The sequence below is a fragment of the Mirounga leonina genome, unplaced genomic scaffold (genome assembly GCF_011800145.1).
Source record: "Mirounga leonina isolate KUSES-001 unplaced genomic scaffold, KU_Mleo_1.0 Mir_92, whole genome shotgun sequence".
In the NCBI taxonomy this organism is placed as follows: Eukaryota; Metazoa; Chordata; class Mammalia; order Carnivora; family Phocidae; genus Mirounga; species Mirounga leonina.
In genome coordinates this window covers 10,449,738-10,477,731 of record NW_023270852.1, presented here as the reverse complement: position 1 = coordinate 10,477,731, position 27,994 = coordinate 10,449,738, and the positions used below count along the sequence as shown (strand labels likewise).

Below are 27,994 nucleotides of genomic sequence, written 5' to 3'. Positions count from 1 at the left end.
AGGCTTGCCTGGGGGCCTCACCTCCCTGGGCAACTTGGGGTTCCTGCAGCAGCCACTGCCCTGCCTAACCCCTCCCACACCCTACCATGTTGGTTGGTACCCCCCACCTGCTAACACTGGATGAAGCTGATGCCACCTGGACCCTCATCAAGGATAAAGTAAGAGGGCCAAAAAGAAAGTAAAAAGTGTGACCTAGATGGGTCTGAGCAACTTATGAGTAGGAAGGGGTGGGAAACCTGAAGATAGTAACAACTAATATTTACTCAGGGCTTGCTCTCATGCCAGACACTGCACTAAGTGCTTTGCATACAGTGTCCAATTTCATCACAATTGGAAAAACGGTAAGAGGTTCCTAGAAAGGCAATTGGAATCGAGGAGAACTGAAACAAGTGCTAAGTCAGGGTAGGGCTTAGGAGGGCAGGAAGGTTTCCTGGAGAGTGATATTCTAGCTAAGCAAATAGAAATTATTCTCACGTAGAGGGTAAAGGAATTCCTGACTCATAAATGGTGCTTACTAAACACCTAAATCAGTTAATGAGCAGGTGGGTGGGTGGGTAAGTGAATGGTGTCCTAATTAAAGGTAGAGCATATGCAAAAGCCAGGAGAGGAAAAAGAAAAATGCTTATTTGTGAACGGCAAATAGTCCTCTAGAACAGAGTTCAAATGGGTAGTGAAAAGAAGGTCAAAGGGGTACAGGGGCTGATCACGAAGGGCCCTTTAAACTTTCTAAAGGACCTTCGACCTCTTCACAGATACCTCCTCCCCCTTTAACTTCCACAGAATGGGAAATTTGGGTTTTGAGCAAAATATGTAGATTTTTAGGAGCAGGCATATGTCAGCTGTATCTGAGTTGCAGGTACCCAACAAATCCCACCAAATCTAGATGGCTACAATTTCTGAACTTGGAGAATTTGGGGATCAGGTTCCAGTTATGTAACCTCAAGGACAGTGAATTTCAAGCACTCGTGGAAGGCAGCCCACCAAGTTTAAAACCACCATCTTAAAGTAGTGCCGACCAGACTCAAAGCAGCCTTAACAGCATGTGGCTCATGTGGCTCCCATTTGAAATGGAGCAGCAGGTCACCACGAAGGTCAGCTTCCCAGGGAAGCAGAAACAGGAGAGTCAAGGCCCTCCCAAGTATCAAAGTACCTGGATTCAGCAGTGTAAAAGGTTGGTCCGGACAAGATCAAGCATTTCATTAGGCGGAAAGTAAACGTGATCATCAACTAGTAGAAAGCTACACTATCTCTCAGCATCAGAAAAATTCCCTATTTAAATGGAAAATTGTCAGGAAAGGCAAGGCAGAGATTCAGAATAAATCACTGTGGTATGTGGCAAATTCAAGGAGCAGGACACCTCTGAGTGACCTGGTTTCCTCTCTCCAGAACTGCTGAGAGTTTACTGAGCACTTTGTAGAACATATAGCTAACAAGAATGTGGCTCAAGAGCTCCTCATTCAGAATTCAAACCAGCCAAGATACATCCAGGAAGATAGTCTTCCACCTTCATTTTCCCAGGCTGCCCCTGAGAGATCTATATTTGCAGGCCTCTATGTTCCATAGAACTTTCACCCAGAAATAAAACTGCAGTGGGAACGATAGGTAATGGTCTCAAATGATGACTCTACCAAGAATAGTCACCATAGCATAGAAATCTTATTTTCCCTATTTTAGGATAACTACTGGGAGCCTCAAGGGTAAGAAAGAGGGCCTAATAACCCTCCCCCACCCCCAAGGCAAATTCATGTCTATATTCTGGGAAAAAGCCTCCAGCTAAACTAGGGATTCACCTTTTAACAGACACTTAGACCATAAGAACCAGGTATTTCTCAAAATCCTATTAGAGAGATACCTCCTGGGGACACTCCTATTTGTCTTATTTGTATAGGATCCTAGGGACCAAAGGAGCAGCTAGGGTAGGATTCTGAAGTTATACTTGGTGACTACCCTTTTTTTGTCATGGGACAGAGCATTCTATACAAAAATGTCCATCCACCAGTGCTCTGTTGTCACCCCTGGGAAACCCAAATGGACCTTCTCAGAGCCCTGTTCTTCAGCCTGATGCCCCCACCAGAAAGAAAGTATGCCATGTCTGAATAAAGCACAGGAATGATGGGAAATTCTTCCATGCACATTAAGAAAGAGCACCATTTATTTCCTTGGCTAGGTGACAAAGTGCAGACACAACTCCATCAGTTAGCTATCCTCCTCTTATGCTCTGGGGCAGCACTTCTAAAACAGCTCTATGTAGCAAAAAAACAGATTGGCCTTAAGGGATCATTGATGAATTCTACCAGAAGACCAGCAAAGTGGGCAATGTCAGCAGTAGGGAGACAGACATGTGGGAATGCAGAGCTGAGGAAGGGGAGTAGAACAGAGTATTTTCAGAATAGGTCTCAAACAGGAAAGGGACCCAAAGAGGGAATTTTATGTACTCCCTAGCAGAACACAGAGCCAGAAGTCTCGGCCAGCAATATCTTTGATGAGTCGAGATCATACCTACGTACAATTACTAGAGAGGATCTTACAAGGTTTCCCAGTTGGTCATGAAGTTAAACTTTGCCGAACTGGATTATCAAACCAAAAAAGCCAAGACAAGAAGGACAAAACCAAGAGGGAACTAGAATCCCTAAAAGCATATTAGGACAGCATTACAAAGATGAGGCCTCAAATCCCTAAAAGAACTACTCTCTGTAGCCAGGGCAGAAGATGTTGAAAAAAGGTCATTCCAAACCTATCTCTGTGTACCCATTGTAGTGAACGACATCTCCCATCTAACCAATCATCTAAGACTAATCCTTCATGATTCCTTTTCCCATACTCCTTAACTGACCAAGTTCTACTAATTCTATAACCTAACGATCTTCCCCCATTATTTTAGTTGAAGGCCTCACCATGTTTTGCTTGCAGTTATACAATACTCTTACCCGATCTTTTTCTCATTTTGTCTTGCTATTCAAAATTAACTTTCTAAAGCACCTTTCTGATCCCGTCCCTCTCACCCAGAGCCCTTCAAATGGCTTTCCATTGCCCTCAGGATTAAATTCCTGTCAGCACACTTTAGATCTTTCATCGTCTAGTTCCTGTGTGCCTGTCGCTCTTCAGACCCTGTTTAAGTACTATGAAATTATGTGTTCCGGAATGTGCCCTTCTTAGTTTATAAGTTCAGGTTTTTTAACTGGCTGTATCCTCTCCCTGGATTGACCATCCTCCTACCTAATTCCTTCAAAACTCAAGTATTACCACCTAGAAACTAGACATCTTCTGATCCTCTTCTATCAAAGACAAAGGCTACTACATCACTTCTGGTGATTTAACCTTGCTATTATTACTTAGCTGACTACTACTGTCTACATCTTCGTCTCCTCCATTAGACTGAGCTATAATAAGGCATGGTCAAAGCTTCATGCTTTTATGTACTCCCAGTATCCAGCAGGGTCTGACACATAGTAGACATTCAAGGTTTTGCTACAGGACAGAACTATAAAATAAGCAGGAAGCATAACAGCCTGAGCACGTTGTGGAGATGTAATTGCACAGTGAACAATGGGAGGGTCAATCTAGAATAGGCTACCAGGTAACTCCTGACCCTAACTCAGTCCCTGACCTGTAAACTGGCCATCTGCAGGTTATCGAAGAGCGCTTTGGGCCCAATGTAGTGGCGGTACCTTTCCTGTCGGATGCAGCGTGCTATGACCTACTGGGTGTGCTAGTGAAGCAGTCCCGCCCAGCCCACACCCGCCTGGCTCTACCAGGTCGGCAGGGTCGGCGGGCACTACAACCAGTGGGGCCACTACCAAACCTCCTGGAGCAGGCAGGGTCTGAGGGTGCCTTTGCCCACTGCACTCGGGAATACTCACCAAACGGCCGAGCAGAGATAGCCTATGAAGAAATGCGACTGTTGGATGGGCAGCCCTGCCGGATCCGCCTGCACATGGGTGGCCTGCGCAAGAAGATGGCCTTCCTGCTGCTGCCGCCAGGGCAGGTAAGCCTACAGCAAAACCTTCCCTGGCTCCGGAGCACCCACAGCATCTATGTCATCTACCAGGTCTTCTCCTGTTCCTGGCTGCAGCTGGGGCTGTTGCCTACAGCCCGTGAGCCCCAGCTGCTCCGGTTACAACGGTCACTGCCTGTTGCCTTCTCCTGCCTCAAGTTTTCACTGCACCCCAAAGGAGTGCTGGGACCACAGAAGCCTCTGACCAGAGATCCACTGCCCCATGGTGCCAACTGGGTCAGACCCAACCTCGGCATCATGCCACCTCTGGCCCCCACATCAGTCGCTGCCGATACCCCTGAAGCTGCTGATGTACCCCCGCCTGTCCCAGCCCCACCTACACCACCTCCTCAAGAAGGGCCAAAGGGCAGACCCACCAGATTCTCCTACAGGGGCCGAAACCCCTTCCGCAGGGGGCCCCAGATGTTGTCAGGTACTGCTAGGGGATATGAAGCTGAGAGGGATGAGATCGGGTAGAGGGGAGAGGGCATGGGGAATATAGGAGTGTGTGCCCAGGAATGTGTGGGGCACCCCTTACTCCACACTGGATCCCAGTGAGGGGGATGGAGTGAGGGAGCCAGGGTAACGAGGGGGAAGCATGGTCCTGGTGAGGGGGTGGGCATAGCACAGAGGGCCAGGGAGGGACCAGGGAGGCAGAAAGATCAGGGCATGAGTCAAGCTGTGACTATCCCCAACCCTGGCAGAGAACTGGCTCTTCAGCCCCCGCAGCCCCCCACCAGGAGTCCAGGGTGGGGGCCCCGGGGACCCCGACCGGCACTCCATGTCCCTGCCCCTGCTGCAGGGTCTGTCCTCAGAGTTCGACAGCGACGAATGAAGCTGAAGCGAGAGATGCAGGGGGCGAGGCCCCCAAGATCTGGAATAGGGATACTGGTCCCCAATAAAACATCAGCTGCTGCTCCCCAAAACCATCCTTGGCCCATGCTGCTTCTTCCTTCTGGGGGTTGATGGAGAGTCCCTACTTTTTTCCCTAGGCTCCACGACCCCCTCACCCTTTAAGGGCATGAGAAGCACCTTGAAACCTTGGCACCAATGTCCTCACGAGAGACAAAGTACCCCTGACCTCCCCATTTATGTACAACCTTCCTGGGACCACAGCCCCTTAAAAAAGGGTGGGAAAGAAGAATGAGCACAGAATAGAGATTTCCCTTTTATACATATTGCAACAAGTTCTCCATAAAACATTCATCGGAAATAAATTAAAAAGTCCTCTTGCCACTGCCTCCAAACATAAAAAGGAGCCTACATCCCGGCCCCAGCCCAGGCCACTTGAGGCCCTGATTGTCCATGGAAGAAAGTTAAGGATTGAGGGGCCCGAAGCCTGAGACAGGAGGGCCAGATCCCTCCTCTGAAGCATCCAACAGGAAAGGCGAGGTGACAGCATGGGCCTGGGAGATGGCAGCCAACTCCTTGAGAAACTCAGGGAAAATGACTGCACAGTAGACCGCATTCTTGACTCGCAGAGCCTCACCTTGGCGCTCAGGGGCCCCACCCCGAGGGGGCAGCACCGGAGTTGAAGCCCCAGGGGAGTCCCCACCTAGGCCAAGTCCTGCACCGTCTCTCCCAGGCTGAAGAACCAACTGTGCCGCCTGCCGGGCCCTGGTTGGACTGTGTGCGTGCCGCAGGAGCAGCTCCCCCAAGGACGGCCTCCGGCTCTTCACTGGGAATAAATGGGTATTGGGGATGGTGAAGGTGCTGGGGTCAGGCACACTCTCTCGGTCTGAGAGAGATGCCTCCCTCCCTGGGTTCAGGGACATCTCAACTAGGACTCGAAAACCAAAATGCTGCCTGCCTAGCCTTCTTCCCTTTATCCAGCCTCCCCACCCAGTCAACCATTACCCTCAGTCTTCTGTCAGTCAACACTTCAGCCACTTCATTCCCAACCGAGACCCCTTCTCCACACCCTCTCACCCTGAGGGACTCTTAATACTCCTCCCTTTTCAATTGCTATTCTACCATCTCTAAGCTATGTCTCCTCAGTCTGTAACACGCCCTTACATTATGCTCATGAACTGGAGCCAACCACTTCCAGCTTCCCTCTGCCTGTCTATAATACATGACCCACATCCTCTGCTCCTTCCACACCCACAGGGCCATATATGCAATCACAGTCCAGGGGCTTTACCATCTATCTCATACTCTACTACCTTTCCAAAATCTGTTCTCCTGCGCCACCACTTTGCCTACCACCAGTCCCTCTCCTGTATCCACCAAAGCCATCCTCCTACTTCACATCAGCTTAGACAACTTCACATGGCCAGACAACTTCACCTCAGCTTAGACTCAAACGAACCATTTAAAATATTGCCCTCTCTCCTCTAATTTTTTTCCTAGATTACTGGTTCTGGATCTTTGCCCAATATGTAGGGCCTAGACTCTAGGGATTTAGTCTCTAGATCATGCTACAGTTCCCACTCTCTATCTCGAACACTGGCTACAAAAATATGCTACACAGATCTACTAAATATGGCATTCAAAACCCTTCACAACCAGGATCACATGCCCCTTCCAACCCTTCTTCCAAATTCTTTACACCCTCCTCTGCTTTTGTACCCATACCTATCTGTTCTTCCTGAAACCTTCCAGGCTCTTTTTATGCTTCTGTAGCCCTCTCTGCCTTAATTTTACTCTCCCCACTATTTTCATCCTTGGCCTAATCTCATTATCCCCACCCCTCTGAGAAACCTCCTCTGATTTGCCCTCCACTGACTTCCCATTTCACCACCTTTATCACACTGTATTGTAATGGCTTGTGTATAGGTCTTCTATCTCATACAGTATAATCTGTGAGCTCAAGGGCTCAGACTCTTATTTACCTCCACAGTGAACACAGTACCAGAACCATGGAAGTAAGATACATTCACAGTGCTGTACCATGAGGAAATCATGCTAAGGAACATCAGCTGGGTTTTCGCAGCTGTATAATAACCATTCTGGTACTGTATTCCCAACCCACATTTCTCAAGATCCTCCATCTCACCCCTGCTCTCTTGCTCTTAGCATATTATTTTGCCTCCTACTTTGATTAGCAAATAAAGTACTTCAATTCCTGCCCTTCCCCTCTGCACCTCACAACTCCATGGATACATATCACTTCCTCCTTTGACCTACCCCTCATTTGCCTCAAAGGGGGGGAAAAAAAACCTTTCCCATCCAGTTAATCCTGTCCTGGTACACTGGATCCCACTACATCCACCACATTTTGGGACCTTGCTTTCTCAGTTAATGATACTTCTCTAGTCACTCTCTAGACTGACTGTCAGCTCTTAGAAAGCAAAGGTCTCATGTTGTACTTACTCTCTGAGTCCTTGTACTACTCCCTGAGTCCCCTGTACCAAAGACAATGGAGAGCAAATATGGCAAGTACTCAGACACTTGCTGATGGAAGATCTAGATTTAAAGCTGCATGGTCATACTTAACTTTTCCTTCATCCTTGTACCCCACAACCATTCATCAAACTCTGCCAATACTTTCTTCCCATTTCTACCTTATCCAATTCTTCCTTTCTGTTTCCACTATTCTAATTCAAGCCTTGCTGGTCACAGTTGCACTCTGTTTTCTCCTGGGTCCACATGAACTAACATGCTTATCTCTCCACTCTCATATCTAAGAACCTCCAATGGGTTCTCACTGCCTAAAAGATCACAACTTCTACCCAGCCCAACTTCTAATCTGAGCACCTAATGCTCTGGCCAAATCTTTCCAGGCTTACTATCAACTATTCCACCACCTTCTAAATCCTCTGCTCCAACTAAATAGTTCATGCGGTCCCTTGGACAAAAGAATAAAGCCACCCCACTCCTCTGCCTACCCAAGTCCTATCTTTCAAGGACCATGTCAAATACCATGTCCTTTCCCAAACTGTAACAATACCTCAACCTAGAGACTACTCTGTCCCCTTGCCTATCCTCAACTCCTAGAACAGCTTTTGCTGGTGCTGCTAATTTGGCTCTTGGTGGACATAACTGTACTTTACCCTTTGACTAGAGCCAGACTACAAACATCAAGACTCCATTTTCTGCAACTCCTCAGTTCATGGCACAAGACTTCACCCTTAATAAGAGCTAATTAACCTGGACTAATTAGCTGTCTAGGGAAGGCAGGGAGAGGGGTGGAGTGGTGGGATAGGCCTCACCTAGGGGATCGGAGCGGCGGGGGGCAGGTCCTGCTGCAGGGCCCTCGGCCCAGTCCAACTTGCCACGGGCAATGAGGTACTTCTTGGCTTTGGATAGCAGTGCTGGGAAGTCCTCCTGGGAGGCCGCAAAGCTCTCAATTTTATTCTTCACAGAACCCAGCACCTATGAAGCACAACTTCATGACATTTCTGTGTAGCTCTAGACTGACAGTCCTTTCTAGTCCCACTGGGCCTGTTCCCAGCCCCCCCAGGGCCACTCCAGCTGCGGGCCTGGCCCACCACGGAGCCTGGACGCACCCATGCATGCATGCATCGCACACCTGCAGCAGGGACTTGACACTGGGCTGGAAGACCATGTTGGTGTTGAGCAGGAAAGAGCGGAGCAGGGGCTGGGGGTGACAGGCCAGCTGGGCCACCAGCCCCGTCAGCAGGAAGTTGACATAGACGGAGTTCTGCAGCATGTTCTCGAGTTTGGCAAAGAGCACAGCCATGAAGGGGCCTGGGAGGGGTGGGTACAAGGATACAAGGCCTAAACACAATGCACATCGTGCTCATTCTTTCCAAAACCAAGAGACCCCCCCCCCCCAACCACTAGATGAAAATTACTTGTAGGTCAGTCCCTGGGTATGTTTAAATATCCTGTGATCACCTACTCTGGAGATGAAATGGCAGACACCAGATGGACCCACAGGAGTCCAGATGCCAGCTTTACACACACTTCAGATGAAGAGCCAGATCATAGGCTCTGGAGTCAGAAAGACCTGGTTTCAAATTCCAGGTTTATCTTTTACTAGTTAAGTTACTGGATGAATCAAAATTCTCCAAGCATAGTTTCCTACTTGGCAAAATGAAATATACCCACCTCATAGTATTACTAAAAGGATCAAAAAGATATTCTTATAAAGCAGTTAGCCCAAGATCTAGCAAATTATACGTATTCAGTAATAACTATAAGCTACATAACATCTCTCAGTTTTTTAAAAAGCTTCACCCAAGAGGCACAGAAGAAAAAAAACAAGCAAGAAAAGTAAATGGGACCAAAAGAAGAATCAGGTTACACACAAGACAGAGGATAACACTACACCTAGGTCAGAAGAAAGCAAGAATGAACTGTAGCAAAGACAAAGGTGACTAGACAGGCCAACTTCAAGATAGGGGAGAAATCTCTGGAAGCCCAAAGAAGAAATCAGCTCTGTTCGGGTACTAAGAACCAAGAAGGTAAAAAAGTTTAGTTCAGAGCCAGAGAAAATGGATTAAGCAAAGTGCTGGGAAAAACAGAAGGGATCAGAATGATCTACTAGAACCATCACACTCTGTCTGACCAGGGATCTGTGAGGAAAAGGGATTATACCTAAGAACTGCACTATGAACTAAGACAGGAGAAGAATGAAGGGAAAGAGGCAGCGAGTTCTGAAAAAGATCCTAGAACATTCTCCACTCCAGATGCACATGACTAGCCTTAGCTCCATACAACCCTAGTTTAACAGGGTCCCTAAGATACTCCATAACTTTGTCCTTCTGTTTCTCTCATTTCCTGCGACTCTCTTCCAAGAGAAAATTCAAAAAGCTCAGGTGAGTTTACAAAGAAGAAAAGGGACACTTCAACAATGTGGTAAAACCTGCATACCACCTTCTAGTGGTATTGAGCAGGAAGGAGCAAAGCCTAAACAAATGGAAAGCCATTTTCTGTAGTCTGCAAGAGGGAGCTGTCAGGACTCTAGAGCAGAAGCTTTGGTGTTGTACAAGAAGGATGGCAGAATATCCCAGGCCCAGTTAGGACATGGACTGATCAAGGCATGATAACTTGACTGCAAACAACCAGAAGATGGGTGGATACCTTGGTCAACTTTTATCTGCCATGCATTCAAGAGATGATAATCCTAGTGAAAAGCTTCCATGTGCTGAGCTCTCCCAATGCACCAGCATCACGGTGAGTTGTTTAAATGCATCAGTGATGTGAACAGACACTAATTCAAGGTATGTCTAGTCCAAAGCACTACACTGCTTCTTAGAAGTGGTTTTTTGCCCCCTAGAGTAAGGAGAGTAAGGATAAGAACCAGGTAAGAGCAGGATTGGTAAAGCTGGCTCTCAAACAAAAACCGAAGAGAAGTTAGCCCAGCCACTCAGGTCAGGTCTAGCTCCAGGGTCTTTGGAAAGACCAAAAGAACTCAGCTCGGGAGCTCGGGGCCACACTTTTGTCATTTGCCCTCAAAGAGGTATTTCACTCTATTTGCTTCAGTCCTTACTATTAACCGTAAGACGAAGAAAGTCTTACTGGGTAGTCATAGCAACCAACAAGGTACAAGGACAGAGAACAGGAAAAACCTGAAATTGAGTCCTTCTCTGAGAAGACAGGGAGAAGAAAGGAGGCCAGGGCAGAGTATGGGAAAAACACCAGAAGAGCTGATCCTGGGCAGAAAAGTTGACAGGAGACCCAACACCCAAGACAAACATGGGAACAGCATGGAACGGCATGGCTTACAGGTACCTCACATATAGAATAGCATGTACGACTCCATATATATTGTTCAGATATATTGCTGTGATTCACCAGGAAACACCAAACACAGAACATCCTGATCACAATCCCAGGAAATGGCCAGACTAGGGAAGAGGAGGAACATGCACATAGGACAGACATATAAGGCTCAGACATAAATCAATACTCAAACCAGCACAAGCATGGAAGACGTATACACAAACACAGAGACAGAAGTACAACAGAGTATGTATCTGGAATGGACCCAAGCAAAATGGATGAGGAGCTAGGCAAGTACACAGAAATGACATGGCCAAGAAGTCTCAGATATTAGCACAAACATGTCGAGTACATGCAAGGAGTACACAAAGGAGAAGGCCTAGGCTAAGTAGCTTACCAGTGAAGGGCTGGCTTGGCAGCTGGTTGAGAGTCCGCAAAGGGCTGCTGAGGAAGGGGCCAGGGGGCTCAGGGGGACAGGTGAAGCTCTCATAGGCCTCCTCCTCCTCAAGAGGTAGTGGAGGCTCTAGCAGGGGTCCTGAGCCAGCCCCCCCATTGCTCAATGCCACCTCGAGTTCCCGGAGCTCCTGCCCAAAGCCCTCTAGTCCTGCCATGGCCTCGGAGGTGCCCTCTGGCAGGTCCCCAGCTCCCTCCTGAGGCACCCGACGAACCTTCTTGGCCCCCTCAGGCCATGGTCCAGGCACCCCATTGAGCTGGGGAGGGGGCAGGAGGCCAGGGCCCTCCCCTGCACCCCCAGCAAGCCCCCCACTCCCCAGCTCTTCCTCCTCCCCTTCCCCCACATTGTCCCTGTCCTCCTCAGGCAGTAGGCTGCGTTTCTTAGTCCGGGAGCCAACAGGACTGGGCTCAGGAGGGGGCCGCTCGCCATCATAGGGGGCAGACCAGGTACGGCAGGCTCGGACACACCGGTCCACACCACGGCGTGCCTCACGCAGATACTCCAGGTAATTGTCTTCCAGCTCACCAGGCTCCTCCACAGGGCTGGGCCTTCGGCCAGGGCTGGAGGCTGGGGATGCAGCAAGCCCTGGTGAGCGAGGGGCTGGAACTGGGGATTCCGAGCCACCCAGACTCTGCTGTCGCAGGAAGAGGGCCAGTCGAGATGGTGTGGAGGGCCGGGGCACTGTCACCACAGAAGAGGAGTCAACACTTGGGCTTCCAGGGCCTATAGAGGGAAAAAACATAAGAGGGATCAAAGAGACAGAGGGCTAGGAGGAAGGATAAGACACCTACGGAGACTAATAGAGAAGGCAATGAAGCGACAAAGACATGCGACCTATTCAGGCAGCTGATTCTCCACCCTCCTAATTAAGCTTTTCAGCATCCACCACCCCCTCTCACTACCCCCAACACCAAAGAAACAATGGAAAATAGAAACAATACAGGACTGGAATGAAGAAGAGGAGCAGCTTTACTCAGAAGCTATATTTCTTTGGTGGAGTTAAGGATCCACCCTGCAAGACCCTCATCGACCTCTCCAAAGATGGAATGCCACTCATGGCCACATCCTGCCTCCCCCCACCCTAGTCCCACCTTCTTGCTAGGCTCCCCAGAACCCAGGCCATACCCGTGGTGTCCTCCCTTCTCCCTGCCTCTCTGCTAGGCCCACCTCGTGCCCATGGGGCATGCTCTGGATGGGGTGGGCTAGGGGCACGATGCCGACAACAGCGTGGGATTAGGGAGAGAAACTTGTCTGCCGCCCGTCCATATAGGTCCACATCACGTACAGCTGGCTTCTGGCTCAGCATCACATGGTTACATGGGACAAGATACCTGGGAAAGACAGCAGAAAAAGGACACAGGATAGATCAGGAAGGACAGGACCTGGGAGAACATCAAGCCAATGGAACTACATGACTAAGCCAGGCTCCAAGAGGAAACACATGAGCAACCCCAATACAACCCATCGCCCAGCAGTGCACAAGGCCTAGAGGGTTCGGGATCAGCCATCCCTCAGCCCTGCCCCCACAGGTACCTGAGAACCAGCTGCAGCAGGACATCCTCACAACTGAGGTTCAGTAGGGTCCTGAAGAGACTCAGAGAGACCATGCAGAGCTGGGGAGGTGGGGGAGGAGGGAGGGAGTCACCATAAGAGCTCTCTACCCTCCAGGATGTTTACCAAATGGGAACCCCCAGCCCCAGGCCCAACCAACCACTCCTGGAGTAACAATGTACACAGGGCCTGGCACATAATAATCACTCAATTATTAAATAAAGGCTCATATGATCTTTATAGGCAAGACTTCACTGTTCACAGATAGGAATGAACCATGTGTCAGAGTCTGTATTTCTACAGACTACACACGTCAGCAGACTCTCTGGCCATATACACTGGTCAGCAGAGTTTCCAGCAGTACTTAATGGAATGAGTACCCATAAAAAGAGACTCTAAGAAATACTGGGATTGAGTGAATGACTACTAGGAGACAACAGCAATAGGATAACTGAGTGAATGCCTGTCAGCAGAGACCACAGCAGCACAGCAACTAAATGCCCACCAATAAGAAGCCAGAGGGAAACTGGAAGAATCCCAGCTGGGAAGTGGGCAGGGCTGTGAACGGGGAGTCTGAGTCACCTCTCCAACACTGTGTATCTCTGAAGGTAGAAGAAAGAGAAGCTCAAGTACAGCTGACAGGAAAAGGAAAAAATAGGTGGGTCCAGAATAGAGGAAACCATTTGTTTTAGAAAATAAGAAGGTGGTGGGGCGCCTGGATGGCTCAGTTGGTTAAGCGACTGCCTTCAGCTCAGGTCATGATCCTGGAGTCCCGGGATCGAGTCCCACATCGGGCTCCCTGCTCGGCAGGGAGTCTGCTTCGCCCTCTGACCCTATCCCCTCTCATGTGTTCTTTCTCTCTCATTCTCTCTCTCTCAAATAAATAAATAAAATCTTAAAAAAAAAAAAAGGAAATAAGAAGGTGGTTCTTCTGTGGCTAGGCGAAGAGAGGGGAAGAGAAGAGACCCGTGTAAGTACTCCCTCACTCCTCTAAATCCCCACAGCACCTTGTCTCTACTTCCCTCATGGCAAGTATACCTGGAGCTCCCTGAAGACCAACTACTGAGTCTTAGGCCAGGGCACCACTGCACAGTCTAGGTGCTCATCAGTTACTAAACGATTGTGGGAGGATTAAAAGTCAACTGCAGTGGGAAAGAGATGAGATAGCAATTCACACTTTGGACATCACAAACGTTCAGATTTACCCTGACCATTTTAACTAGCAAGGAAAACATTCCTTGCTAGTTAAACACTCATTGAAAGGTTGTGTGGTAGGTAGAAAAATGGCCCCCCGAAGATGTCCAGATCCTAATCTCCAGAACCTGTAAGTATTTTACCTTACATGACAAAAGGTACTTTGCAGATATGATTATGGTTATGGAATCGGAGATGGGGAGAGTAGCCCGGATTACCCAGATGGGCCCAATCAAATCACATGAGTCCTTAAAAACAGAGAACCTTTTCCAGCTGGGTCAGAAAGAAAAAGGAAAAGAAATCTGAAGCATGAGAGAAACCTGATCCACCACTGATGGCTTTGAGGATGGAAGGGGTCCACGAACCAAGGAATTTGGTTGGCCTCAGAATCTGGGAATGGTCCTCTCTGCTGGGGGCTGGCAAGAAAATGGGAAACTCAGTCCTACAACTGCAAGGAAACAAATTCTACCAACAACCCCACCTAGCAAGTAAACGGATCTACTAGAGCCTCCAGAAAGGAACACAGCCCCACCAAACATTTTGATTTTAGCCCGATGAGATCTGTGTCATACGTATGATGTACAGAATTACAAGATAATAAATTTGTGTTGTTTTAAGCCACTATGTTTGTGGTAACTTGTTATGACAGCAATAGGAAATTACAGGTATACAGGCAGACAAACTAGCATGATTCACTTTAAGCCACAAAAGACAAGCTTAAAGAAATTCAAAGTCAGGGCAACAGAATCATGCCTAAAAAGGCCAAACAATGGAAAGAAAAGCAATTTCATGTTTAACACAGGCATCCTGAAATAAGAAGCAATCTGGTTCCTCCAAGAAGCAGGAACCAAGAAGGAATAGCCCAAGAACATGAAGGCCCCTGAGAGACCAGAGGACCAAATGCAAGACTAATAGAAACAAATGCTAAAGACTAAAGACAATGTGAGAGGATCAAAGAAGTGAGGACAAGATTAGGACAAAAGAAAGACAGATAGAGCCTGGCATAGTGGAAAAAAAAAAACAACCTCAAGAAGGAAATCAATGGTCACAAAACACGAACAGAACATTCCATCAGGCCAAACAGATATAAGACCATGGTTTAACTTTAGCATAGTGAGAAATAAACCTTTTTGGGTATCTTTGTAAGATTAAACCTTTGACACCTATTCCCTATTGGTTTTTACCAATAATACTTAATTAATTCAGGCATGTACCATAATTACTTTTTGGAATATTGTAAAGTTTCATATGCCCTGTGTCTTACAATTCAACAGAGCTAAGGCAGAGCCTAGAGTATGTTGTCGTTGTTGCCATTTTCAAATTCTGAAGTGTGCACCTGGTTCAGAAACACTGGTCTCATCCAGTGTGGAATATCTCATCCACACCCTTAGTTATTCACATACCCTTCAGATACCCTTAGTTATTCTATACCCTTCCGTCATTCATAGCTCTCCTGAAACCTCACCTACCATGAGGCTGACTACAGGTATCTCAAGGTATCTCAATTATTTGAACAGTTTTCCATAATCTTTAGTAATCCAAGAACTTCTATTTTAAACACAAGGACCTAGGGAACTTCAATTATTTGTAATAAGAAGGAAACAAAAATGGTTCCAGAGCCAAATAAATGCCATAAAATCCATGACTAAACGAATGCTTTATTCCCCTAGACAGACTTTGGGTCTTCATTACTTGGAAACTACTTATTCCTATTGCCATATATATTTCTACTGGTTAAAATCCAAACTTCCCACCATGGTCTATAAGGCCATGCATGATCTGAATCTTACCTGCCTCTCAACTTTCATTTCATTTCCTTCTCCCCCTTGCTCACTACTCCTCCATTCATACTGGTCTTTCATGTCCTCAAATACATTCAGCTCACCCCCATCTCATATCCTTTGCATGTTGCTCCCCCTGCCCAGACTCTTCTTCCACTTGTTCTTCAATAGGCAAACTCCCTCATGACCTTTAGGTCTTAGCTCAATGTCACCTCCTCAGAGAGGTTTCTGACCACCCTATTATTTTATAAGCACGCTGTTTAGTTTTTTCATAACAATGACCACAATTTTTAATTATTTTATTAATGGGTTTGTATGTCTCTAAAGGAAGCTCAATGAAGTCAGCAGCCATGTCTACCCTGTTTACCATTTATCCTTAGTATGAGAAAACAGTAAGGCATGTAGTGAACATTCAGTATAAATGCTCAGGAAAAGGGAATGTTTAAGTAGGTAGGTGGGCGGATGGGTGCCCCGAGTTATAGTTCAAATGCAGCAAATCCAAAGCAGAGAAAAGCTAAGCATACCAGTAGCAGCAGGACCACCTATCAAAGCAGACACAAAACCTGGAGAAGTGATCCCGAGTCACCCACAGCAGGCCACAGAACAATACACAGCTAAAGAGAACCTTAGGCCAAGGCTACAAGTATAGCACAATGGCAAAACCTCTAGTCATGATGAGCAGCCAGCTATCCAGAAAAAGTAACTGTGTTCTAGATTCATATATTACAAAAGCAAGGGAGTAGACTAAAATCTGTACCCAAAATGGTCAAAAGTTTAATACTGGAAAGGAAATGCCACCTAACTTTGAAGTGACTGCTGGAGACAAAGGCCAAAGAAGGGCAGGCGCACCCTCCCAGAACAAAGGTCAGAGAGAGAAGATGGCTCACCCAGGTAAGCCAGGACAGAGGTAGGGGCCATACCCGGGAGTTGCTGCCAATACGGGCAACGAGGGTGTCAAGGATGGTGTGGGTGTCATGCCGGTGTAACAGCAGGAATCGCAGGAAGGTACGGAGCAAAGCAGGCTCTGAGATACTCCGTAGGAAAAGTTCCAGATAGGCGGTACTGGCGATCATCTCCTCCACAGAGGTCTGGACGAAGGGAAGGGAAAGTTTGGAGATTTAGGGCTCCCCTGCACCTATACGGAGTCATTTTCCCTGAGTTCTGAGGAGGAAGCAGGAGCAGACAGGGAAAAAGGGAGGAGTACCCAGCCCACTGCCTCCCACATTGGTCCTGGCATTCAGGTCACCACCCCTCAGCCTAATACCCTAATCTGCCTTGCCACCCATAATTCTCACCTTGTGCAGGGCAGGGCCCATGACAGGCACCAGAAACCCATTATGGATATAATCAACTAGCTGCTTCTGCACCAAAGGGTGAGCCACCTGTAGGGGTGCAAGAGAGAGGGAGGAGGAATGTGAGGTGGCCACTGCCTGGAAGGGAGCAGAATACCCTACCCCCAAGATGGCAGAATAGCAGAATTCCAGGGAATGTGCCCCCTCCCCCCATCTCCCCAGAATGACCAAAGACCAGACCTCCTGGGAACCCGAGTCCCACCTGAATGACTGCATTGCAGAATTCTAGGGAACTCATGAACAGCGCAAGGGCTGGCACGCCCAGCCAGTCCTCCCGTCGCAGGCAGTGCCAATCATCCCCTGGAACCTCAATCTTTCGGGGCAGTGAGGAGTACAGGGCACTCAGCCCTGTGGCCAGCACCTGGGGGCCATCCCCAAGGACAGGTTACCAAAAGCTCAGGCAATATAAAAAAAGGGGAGCAGGGGAGTTATTAACCCAGAGTTTTGACAGGAGTGGGAAAAGAGCTATACCCAAAGCACATATTTAGTTACCGAATGTGCTGGGAACACTGGCCCTGGGAACACTGACCCATGAAGAGCCTTAGTACCTGTGCTATCCACCTAAGCCATGTTTCATCCCCACCCCAACTCCAGGTACTGCTTTCAAACCTAGGGGGCTACTACCTAAAGGAGGACCCCATACACAGCCCCTCCACATCTTCTGGATAGCAAGGTGCTGTCCAATGTCTACACACCAGACCCCACCCCCCCATCCCAGGAGGTGCTGACCGGGCAGAAGTAAGAGTGATCTGCAATGTAGCGGCCCACAGTGGGACTCCCAGCAGACAGAGCCATGAGCAGGAGTAGGGCGTCACGAGCCTGCTGGCCCAGTGTGCCCTCTCGATGGACGAAGGGAACAAGGCGAGAAAAGAGGAGAAGACGGGGGGCAGCTCCAGGCTCAGGAGGTGGCTGTAGGAAGAACTCGAGCAATGAAGGCTCCCGGGCCAGACACACACACAGCTGGCTGAGAAGTAGCACCAGGCCTTCATCTAGTGCTGGGCTACTGGGCACAGGGCGGCCACACGCATCCAGCAAGGTCAGCAGAGCCTCACGAACCGGTCCATGTCGCAACAGCGGCTGGCGAGCTTCGCTCACTAGCATCTCAAACAGCTTCAGTTGCTCAGCTCGCCGTTCTTCAACCCCATCCCCAAGCTCATCCCACTGAAGCTGCCACACCAACACACGGGTTAGCAGGTCCTCACGCAGAGCAAACTCCAGCAAGGGCCCAGGAGCCGTGGGGGCTGAGGGGACAGCACGATCTTCTACCAGCAGTGTCAACATCTGGTAAGTGTGGTTGCGCACAGCACTGAGATCATCTGCACCCCCAGGAGCTGCCCGAGGACCTTGCCGCTCCAGGATTCGCACCGCCTAGAGGAACAGGACAGAAGATAGCAGGAATCTAAGACAATATGATGACTAAATGGGATGGTGAGAGAACACAGAAGGTTGGAAGGACTCAGGCAGCCAGTAGATCAGGCCATTTGGCATAGAATCTCCTACCTGGGACCAGTGATTCTTGAAGACCATGAGGCAGGTCTCAGGGTCAGCCATGACAGGGGTCTGCAGACTGGCCCCCTGAGGGACACGGTGTCCAGGGCCCCGGGAGGCCAGTCTGCTCAGCCAGTTCATCCTCTCCATGAGGCAGGCTGGGCAGGGCCAGCGGCCAGAGGGCCACACTCTGAGAGTCTGCCAGCTGGAGGCTTTCTCCACTTGTGTCTCTAGTCTGCTTCATCCGGTCTGCAGGAGCCAGTAGCTGGCCATGGAGCCAAAGAATACACCAGGCTGGAGAAGTGAGCCCAGAGGTCACTGCCCAGGCCAGACCTGCAAATCTAATTCAAAGAGAGAGAGAAAGGAAGAGATCAACAGGAGTTTGCCTCTCTCCACTCCCCAACAGGAGGAACCCAGAGCCACCAATCCACTGAGAATTCCACGTACACATGCACACACATAACATCTTAAATGTAATGTGTTTAAAACAGAACTCACTTCTACCACCCAACCTGTTACTCCTCCAGCCTTCTCCATCTCAAGAACTGATACCAACATTCACCTACATGCTCAGACCAAAAACTTGGGCATCATCCTTATTTCTTCTTTTCCTTAATTCCAATATCCAGTTCATCAGCAAACCCTATCACCTATACCCTCAAAGCATGTTTTACTACTGCAATAGCTTCCAATCTGGTCTCCATGCTTCCAGTCTTGCCTCCCACCCCCCTTCACAGTCTTGATCTGACTCCAACCACCTGGGAGTACTGAGGAAGAAATTTTTTTCTACCAATCACAGTCCCTCCCTAGAAGCCTACCCAGTAGGAAATAACCCAACAGACCCTTAACTAGCTGAATACACACATAAGAGGTGGAAATCTAGAGCAAACCAAAAGAGCAGAACAATTTTCATTCCCGCAAAGAACACAGGGACACATTCCCATACACACACATACACCCAACTCCTGCCAGATATATCCAACACTCACTCCTGGGGACATGACAGGACACCCTCACTAGAGAAAGGGGAAAACTACCAAAACAGCTGTTGGCCTAGACAATAACTCACAGCTCCTTCTCCAACACACCCCTCACCCCCTCAGCATTATTATCTCTCACAAGTACAAAAACTTCAGAGGAAAGGTGTGGTTCAGTTGTCCTTCCTCTTTAAGCTCAACAAAGGCTGAAGGAACCCAGAGACCTGGCACCAGCCCCACACTTTGCCCTCGGGTTAACACCATTCCCTTCCACCCAGATACTCTCTCTCACCATTACCAACTCACAACTAAAGGAAGGTAGCAACTAGGCTTAAGGAAACCTATACAACAGGACACAGTCTTACAATAAAGGGCAGGGCCAATCCTAAACAGCAGGCAGGGCTCACTCACTGATTAACTTAAGTACATCCATACCGATAAAGTACTGAGTACTCTGCTAAATAATCAATGGAAGTACGAAGACAGATAAAAACAGTTGGATGGGGAGCATTAATAAAAACTCCAGTGAATATTATAAACAGAGGTATTTACAAAAGAGTTACAGGGACATGAAAAAAAGCAACTAATTCTGCCTGAGAGATTATAACAGGATTCCAGAAAAGAGGTGATATCTGACTTAAGCCCTTAGCAATGAGATACTGGCCACAAAGAGAGCAGAGGGAAAGGCCTTCATATTAAAAACAGTATGTACAAAAATATGGCACTGTGAAAGAACATGACAAATCTGAAAATCAGTTCCAAGTTTGGGGTGGCCTAATCACAGAGTACTTAGAGAAAAAAGAAACATTATTGAGTTGAAGAGTAAACATGTGTGAAGGTTATAATTATCACTGAGTATCATGCTAAAAAGTTTAAGTTTTATCTACTGACACCCTGGAAACAAAGGAGGTTTTTAGACAAGGAAACGACAAGATCAAATTTGCTTTTAAAAAGATGTCAGATAGCAGTCTAAGGTGGAATAGAGAGAGGCAGATGACAGATAAAGTAAGGTGGTAAGACCAAGATTAGAAAAGATAAATGTGAGATTCACCTTTATCTTAACATGTCCCAGGTGATAATGAAATTATTTACACATGTAATATCCCTGCCAATAATAGCAAGCTCCTTCAAAAGGGACCATACCATTCATTCTTCTTTGCAATTACAGTGCCAACAGTGCCTGGCATTCAAAAATGCTTGTGGAACTGAATGCTAAATGAAAAATAATTATAGCTAACATATACTGAGCACTTACTACATGGCAGGCTCTACTCTAAGCACTATATGTAGTAGCTCATTTAAACCCCATTAAAACTCTAGATGTACTAGTATCTCCTTTTTACACATGAGAAAATCAAAACCTATGAGGGTCAAATAAACTGTCAAAGTTAGCCAACTGGTAAGTAGCAAGACTGGGATGCAAATGCAGATCATCTGCATTCACTTAACTTGAACAAACAAGACCTGACAAATGGCTGGAGGATAAGAGAAGACCCTAATATGAAGTAAAGAGATTCAGTAAAAGATAATGCCATTAATAGGTGAGGAACACATAACAAAGGTGTTTTAGAAAAGAGGATGAATACGCTTTGTTAAGCTTTGAGACACATTATGCTATGAGACACCTATAGGATATCCATGATGTCTAGAAAGCAAAGAGAAATATTACACTTGAGCTCGAGTGAAATCAAGACTACAGATATATATCCCAGAGTCAATAGCTTATAGGTGATAGATGAAGCTATGGAGATGGATGAAATCATCCAAAGACAACAGCAGACCTTGAAAGGAGCTGAGGGTGACATCCTGGGGAAAACCAGAAATTAGGAAAGCAAAGGAGGAGTGTCTTTGAGGACTGTGAAGCTAGCCAGAAATGGAAGGAAAAACCAAGAAATAATGATAATCTAGAAATTAAGGTAAGGAAGTTTCCAGAAAGTGGAGATTGCCATAATGTATGATCTACAAAGAGACTAAGCAGAATGAAGATTAAAAATGATCAGTCAGTTTTAGCAATCAAGTTTTACATAAACTTAGGAAAGTAATTAGTTAAAGAATGACTATGGCAAAAAAGTGTAACATGCAATACAGGAAAGTCAGTGACACAGGAAAGGATGAAAATAGGGCAATAGCTTAAAGAAGCTAGGAGGGGTGGGAGGTAAGGAGTCAAAAGAAAGAGTTTTTATCCTTTGGTTTTGTTTTATTTTAGGATGGAGAGCCTCAAGTATGTCTGTCAAGTGAGGAAAAGTAGTATGAAGAAAGTAACAGGTTGTGGATAAATAAGATGGGGATAACTGACAGAAAAATCAGATAGATATAGGACTAATCTGAGAAAAAGAGGTATAACACTTTCTCTGAGGAAGGAGGAAAATAGTAATAAAGGATGGGTGCCAGTTCAGGTAAATCTGAAATCTGAAACAGGGACGCTAATATCTACTACCACCCTCCACCCACCTAACCTTCCCTCACTCACTCACCCAAGAGAGTGGGGGTGGCAAAGAAGAAGAGTGAGAAGGTGGTAGAGCCACAAAACGGATGCTCGGTCTTTCCACACATGGTTTCCTATAAACCATCAAATAGTCATACACTCTAGCAGCTACCAGCAGCAGGGTTGTACTGGAAAAGGTACTTATCTGTCCGCCCAAGTCCTTAAGCATGGGCTGGGGAAAGCAAAGCCAACAGTTGAGAATACTGGTAAGAAAGGTCCCCTTTTAGTAGCACTCTCACTGCTAGTAGCCCTGGAGACTGCATCTCCCCTTGCTGGTTTCCTTAAACTCTACCCATGCCTTTGTAAATATAATCCCTTTATTAAATTCTTCCCAAACCAAATGTGTGCGACCTGCCCCCTGCAAGGACCCTAACCGGTACAAGAGCATTACTGGTTAGAGAATGCTTTCTCAATCATATCTCATTTGAGGACTGAAAATAAATAGAGGACCTAAGGTCAAGTAAGAGTAACACAAAGTAGTAGGTAAAACAGGAGCTCCAGTTTGAATCTCAGTCCACCATTTTCCAGCTGTGTGACTTTAAATAAATCACTTCACACATGGGAGCCTCAGTTTCCTTATCTATAAATTCCTGATGAAGTACTGTTACTGTTTTAAAAAATAAAATAACCTATGTAGCACACCAGGCATATAAAGCAGGTGCTCTGTAAATAACATTTTCCTTTCTCCCTTCCCTCTCCCGATCCTATCTGACCAAGGTACTCTCACCTCTGACTGAGAGATCTAACCTGCTCTCACATGTCCATCCCTACCACCCCACACTCATACTCTGATGAGCTGAAGAAGAGCCAAGCATCCAGTCTCAGCAAAGTAAAGCCTTAACATGTCCAAAACTAAACTGCCTTCTGCTCCTAGAACTCAATTCCAAAGATTAACAACCAACTCCTACCTTGCAATATAACTGGGGTGCCCACTTCTGCTTCACTGCTTGACCAACAAAGGGCACTGCTCACAGACCCAAGCAGGATAGCCTCCAGGACCTTTCTTCATCCCCCCATCTCCAACTCTCAAAGACCTCAAAGAGAAGAGCCACACTGAAATCAGTGTCTCAGAACACAAAAGCTAACACTTAACCTGGGCCCCCTTCACATACTGCAAAAACACAAAAGAAGACCATAGCTTGGTGTTCCTGTCACCTACTTAAGACTCTCATTCCCTGCTAACTGTGCAAAGTTCAAAACGAGACAAAGAGAATGGAATCACCACCCTATTACTGTGCCCTTTCCTCTCATTGCAAAGTCTAGCAAAAAGAGTAGACCCCTCTTCCCAGATTTACTTTTAGGCTCAGCCACAGGGGAAAAGGGGGAAGAAAGAGTTGATCTTTAGACCCACAAACAGCCAAGGTCAGTCACTCACCTTACAGCACAAAATACAGCCTTACAGGCACTTTCAGCAAGGGTATCCACCAACCTCAGAATAGCAGGCACAGGGCAGGAAGTGGCTCAGCCTTCCTTATGAACCTTTGCCCTGGGAGAGGCAAGAGAGGGAGGGAGCTGAGAGCAGGGATACACCTGCAACACCTGCAGCAGACAGGGAGAGACCAAAATGATCTTTCAAGAACAGGTCAGTAAAGTCCTGAGGTTCTCTCCCATTGTACAATGGTTCTTCCTAGGCAAGATGACTGATTACCGACATAAGAGGTATGAATGAGCCATTACCTTAAATTCTCAAGTAGAAAGATCTGATTAAAACCTCATAGGAGTACGAAAGGGCGGGGGAGGGGAGGGGAACCTCACAGGAGCCTACTAACCTAGAGCTCAGCTTACACATATCCTCCCCGCTTGTCCATCCATCAGCCTACATATATAAGACAAATGGGCTATCAATGTGTGGTCCCAACTCACTCCCTCCCCTCTCCTCAAGAACCTCTGCTTCTTGCAGGGAATCTCACCTGACTCCAGCACAGCCTTTACACAACGTGAACCTCAATCACGGTGACTCCCCTTTACAGCAGTGAATCTCCACGTCACACATGGCTCTTTCTCCACCCCTCTTGGGTGATGATGACAAAGAAGATGTCAAAAAGAGGAGGAGAGAATGAACTAGATCCTAAAGAACAAGGAAAGTTCACTGGGCAGAGAAGAAAAAATATTCTTAGTAAGGGAAACAGCTATTACAAAGATCTCAAGGCTCAAAACAGTAACATGTTCGTTAGGGAACTGTGAACAATTTATTCAAGCTAGAACACAAAGTAGGGAGTGGCAGGAGATGAGGCTGGAGAGGTGAGTTGAGGCCAAATGATGCCATATTAAGGAATTTGGATGTTGTCCTACAGAACACAAAGAGCCAAAAGTTTTTAAGCAAAGGAGCTACATGATTACATTTGTATTTTTAGAAAGACCATTCTAGGGACAGACTAGAAAAGAGCAAGTCTGAAGGCAGGAGACTGTTGCGGGGTGGGGGGGTATCCAGATGAGAGAGGAGGCGAAGTAAACTAAAGCTTTAACAGTCGAGATGTAGCCATGGAGATGAAGAGGAAAATAATTTAGAGAGAAACATATTAAGATTTTGGTGAGTGATTAAATACAGGGGGTGAAGGAGCAGAAAGAATGAAGAGGACACTGAAGTCCTTGCCTGGACTGAGATAGAGCATGTGATACAACAGCACACTCTCAGAGCAAAGACACTGAGTGCTATTTTGGATGTATAAATCTGTAATACCTGTGCAGATATATGGTAGACCATGGACTATATATGACACAGGGAGAGACTACATCCCCATGATATGCTTTTGTATTTCACTCTCTCTCTCTCAACTGAAATCATCTTCTCATGTATCTACCTCTCCCAACCTGACTGCGAATTCCTTGAGACCTCAGAGGACCGTGTCTTATGTATCTTGTTATCTCATAAAATGTAAGCTTCATAAGGACAGACTACATACTGAAAAAGTATGTGCTGAATGAATAAATGAATTAACATATGAATGAATGAACTTGCTCTCCCAGCACTTAGCAGAGTGCCTGGTGTATAGCAGATATGGAATAAACGGTTACATACAGCACTCCAAACATGTTTCTATCTCTACATCACTACCCTCATTTATGTTACTTCTTCTGAGATCTACCACTGGGCTGTATGTCTAAGTCAAAATCCATTTTACTTCCTGCACTACTATTTCAACAGAGTTCAATATAGCTTACCAAACCCAGTGCTTTCTCCAGAACACCCAAGAATTTGGACAGTCCCTAACAATGCTCTGACGACTTGACTCATCCTACCACGACCACAGTGTGATCCAGGTATTAAGTATACCTGTTCCCATGTCATTGCCACAATATTAAACAGAACCCTCATCTCTATGTCACCCTCAAAGTCTCTTTAACTCTTTTGGAACCACATTAATACTACAAATCATAAAAACTGCTTTTTGCCAGTATAATGTCCTCCGAGTCATCACAACTCTTCCCATACCTAAGGTGCCATTTCGTCCACATGGCTCTCACTCTCTGCTACAAACCTTCTTTCCCCAAGTCACCCACTCTCAGGAAACCAAAGTTTGGGTTCAGCTTTGCCACTTTATCACTATGTGACCTCTGGTTTATGAATTTGATTCATCATCTATACTGCACAAAGTATGTAAACCCAGTGAAATGTGAGACTGAATGAATGCTGTTCAAATGTCAGAAGTTATCTAGAATTAGTCTAAACACAGGCTTTCTCAACCATAACAACAACAGCCACGCTTCATCACTCTAAATTTCTCCATTTCAGGAACTAGTAAAAATAATTTCTAAAAATTTTTAAAAATAGGCTTGTTACTTATTTTGGCAAATAAGACCATTTCTTTAAAACCCACCATCTACTGTCACCATTATTTCATCAGTCAGAAAGCACTTTAACACTAAAAGAATAATCTCAAAATGAACTTATCTTTATGAAAAACTCATATTTCATGTTATTTTTCTCTCCTTCCTCCTTGGATGGATGAAATCTTTATCATGAACTGGCACTATCCTTGGCCCAGTGTTTAGGAATCACTGCTCCAAACCCTGCTATGATACATGTTGGTTCTACAGGGTTCTGCCCATCAGGGTAGATGGTCAAGGGTTCCACTAGCATGAAAATGTTTGGCCTCCAGAGAGAAGCAATGAAAACATACCATGGGTCCGAACAGAGGCTGAGCCTCTAGAACAGAATGGCAACTTGGGCTTGGGCTACCCCTAATTCTCAAGAGAAGAGTCTGGATAGGAAAGGCCTAAATCTCCCTGAGGTTGGGGAAGGTATCTGGGCTCTGTGGTCGACTGTCACTAGAGAGGAAAATTTAGTGGTGGGAAAGTGAAGTGTCCATTATAACTGAGTGCTAACCCAACTGTCTAGAACTTTTAAAATGTTCGTGTGAGTGTGGGTTGGCAGGGAGAAAGGGACCTGCAAAATACTAATAAAGTAAACCCAAAAATGTGTCATGGACAGAGGAATGAGTTGCAAAGGGATAGGAGAAAACTTCTGGGGGCAGTAGAAATGTTCAGTATCTTGAAAGTGGTGATGGTTTCACAGACGTAAACATATGGCGAAACTTATGCACATTTTAAATATGAGCAGTTTATTGTATATAAATTTACCTCAATAAAGTGGAATTTTTTTTAACTGTAAGAAACTGAGGGCAAAGCCATTCTGTTTGAGAGCCTAAATATAGTGTTGTATGTAACAAACCATGTGACTCTCATGAAAGTAGAATTAGCTACTGAAAATGGTTAGGCCAATTTAGATGACAACCATAAGAGCCCCACAGCTAAGCACAGGTGAGGAGCAGCATCGGAGTAAGGCTGCCCAGAAGCAGTGGAGAGAAAACAAACATAGGCTGTCGCAGGCAAAAGAAAAAAGAAAAAAAAACCTCCATGAGAGGGACCATCTCCAAGTTTGGAGTCCCAAAGAGGAACTTGAGAAACCGGCAGTTTCAGTGATTACTCTGGTTGAAAACTAAGCCCCCAAAATAATTTTCATTATCGTAATTATTACTGCCCATGACGCCTTCATTTTTCTGTCCTCCAAAAGCCAAGTGCACAACATTTCCATCCAAGCTGTCCTACTCGGTCTGAAACTAGGCAGGACACTGGGCAGGACAGTCCATCGAAGTAGGCTCCAGAACCAACCTCAACCTCATCCGAGCCTCACAATCCTCATTCCTCCCCTCATGCCCTAGCCTCAACTCCCTCACCCATTCCCCACCAGCCCGCACGCTCCCGCCTTTGCCCTTTACTCTCCCCTCCCCGCAGAGGCCCCACTCTGGCCCCAGGGTTGCCCTCACCCCTGCCCACAGGTGCTTCAAACCCCTCACTAAACCGTGTTCACAAGTCCCTTTCCCTTGGCTCCTCGAAAAGCACCCCCAGCCCCTCTTCTTGCCCAGCTCCGCACTTGCCCGCTCACCCTTAGGCTCTGAAGCTGCTCCCCTACCTTAGACACTCACACCCGGCCCCTTACCACATGCCAGCCCCTCACCCTGTCCCCTCATAACCAGTACAGTCACCAAATCCGGTGCCGTCATCCCCCAGTCCCTCAGCCCCTCACGGGCCTCTCCGGGCCCTGCGGCCCATACTTGCCGTTCACTCACAGAACCCCGATCCTGACCAGGCCCGATCGCCGCAGCCCCGCTAGGTGAGTTCAGGCCGCCGCCATCGCTCCTCAGGCGCACCAGCCGCGCCCCGCCCCGCGCCACACGCAACCCGCGCCCCCGCGCACCCCACGTAACCGCCCAGCGACGCACCGCTGGGCAGTGGCGTGCCAGCTCATTGGCTGGACCCGGCCAGAGCCGGAGCGCCGATGCTTGTTTCCTGGCAACGGCCGAGCGCCGGGGCGGGGTCGCCGACGGCATTCCGAGCGAGGAGTACCGCCTCTTCCCTGGGTCCCGCCCCTTCGTTCTGTAAACCCCGCCCCTCCGAAGGACTCCAGCGTGTCATAGGGAAAGACTTCTGAGGAGGCGGAGGCCCGTAGGGCGGGGGCGGGGGCGGAGCCTGAGGAGGAAAGGTCGAACCAGAGGGCAGAAGGCGGGACCTAAGGAGGGACGCGACTTGAGGAGGCACGGAAAGGCCAAGAGCGGGGCTTAGGAGAGAACAGAGGCTGAAGACT

The 27,994-nt window shown here is 47.2% G+C and overlaps 2 protein-coding genes across 14 annotated transcripts; one reads left to right on the top strand and one right to left on the bottom strand.

The window, feature by feature from the left end:
* The first annotated feature begins 86 nt into the window (after window positions 1-86).
* Window positions 87-4,829, top strand: CUNH11orf42 (chromosome unknown C11orf42 homolog). Its single transcript, XM_034994959.1, has 3 exons — window positions 87-158; window positions 3,629-4,427; window positions 4,699-4,829. The coding sequence occupies exons 1-3, from the start codon at window positions 87-89 to the stop codon at window positions 4,827-4,829; spliced, it is 1,002 nt and encodes a 333-aa protein (XP_034850850.1).
* FAM160A2 (family with sequence similarity 160 member A2) lies at window positions 1,965-27,567 on the bottom strand. 13 transcript variants are annotated; one of them, XM_034994944.1, is made up of 14 exons: window positions 27,480-27,567; window positions 23,820-23,998; window positions 23,285-23,448; window positions 18,460-18,788; window positions 17,689-18,327; window positions 17,162-17,320; window positions 16,903-16,989; window positions 16,528-16,695; window positions 12,615-12,694; window positions 12,207-12,412; window positions 11,025-11,804; window positions 8,469-8,647; window positions 8,149-8,311; window positions 1,965-5,672 (listed from the first exon to the last, which is right to left on the bottom strand). In XM_034994944.1, the coding sequence occupies exons 4-14, from the start codon at window positions 18,595-18,597 to the stop codon at window positions 5,311-5,313; spliced, it is 2,961 nt and encodes a 986-aa protein (XP_034850835.1). In that variant the 5' UTR covers window positions 18,598-18,788; window positions 23,285-23,448; window positions 23,820-23,998; window positions 27,480-27,567; the 3' UTR covers window positions 1,965-5,310. The 13 variants fall into 13 exon arrangements, 12 of the variants coding, with proteins under 12 accessions (XP_034850835.1, XP_034850838.1, XP_034850836.1 ...); XM_034994947.1 differs by having other exon boundaries at window positions 23,285-23,395; XM_034994945.1 differs by lacking the exon at window positions 27,480-27,567 and adding an exon at window positions 22,818-22,943 and having other exon boundaries at window positions 23,820-27,440.
* Between the last annotated feature and the right edge of the window lie 427 nt (window positions 27,568-27,994).

Coding starts and splice junctions, on each gene's coding strand:
- FAM160A2 (XM_034994944.1), bottom strand. CDS start 18,597: ATGGAGAGGATGAACTGGCTGAGCAGACTGGCCTCCCGGGGCCCTGGA. Junction 18,328..18,459: donor TCAAGAATCACTGGTCCCAG/GTAGGAGATTCT, acceptor CTGTTCCTCTAG/GCGGTGCGAATCCTGGAGCG. Junction 17,321..17,688: donor ATCACTCTTACTTCTGCCCG/GTCAGCACCTCC, acceptor GATGGCCCCCAG/GTGCTGGCCACAGGGCTGAG.
- CUNH11orf42 (XM_034994959.1), top strand. CDS start 87: ATGTTGGTTGGTACCCCCCACCTGCTAACACTGGATGAAGCTGATGCC. Junction 159..3,628: donor GGACCCTCATCAAGGATAAA/GTAAGAGGGCCA, acceptor GGCCATCTGCAG/GTTATCGAAGAGCGCTTTGG. Junction 4,428..4,698: donor GGGGCCCCAGATGTTGTCAG/GTACTGCTAGGG, acceptor CAACCCTGGCAG/AGAACTGGCTCTTCAGCCCC.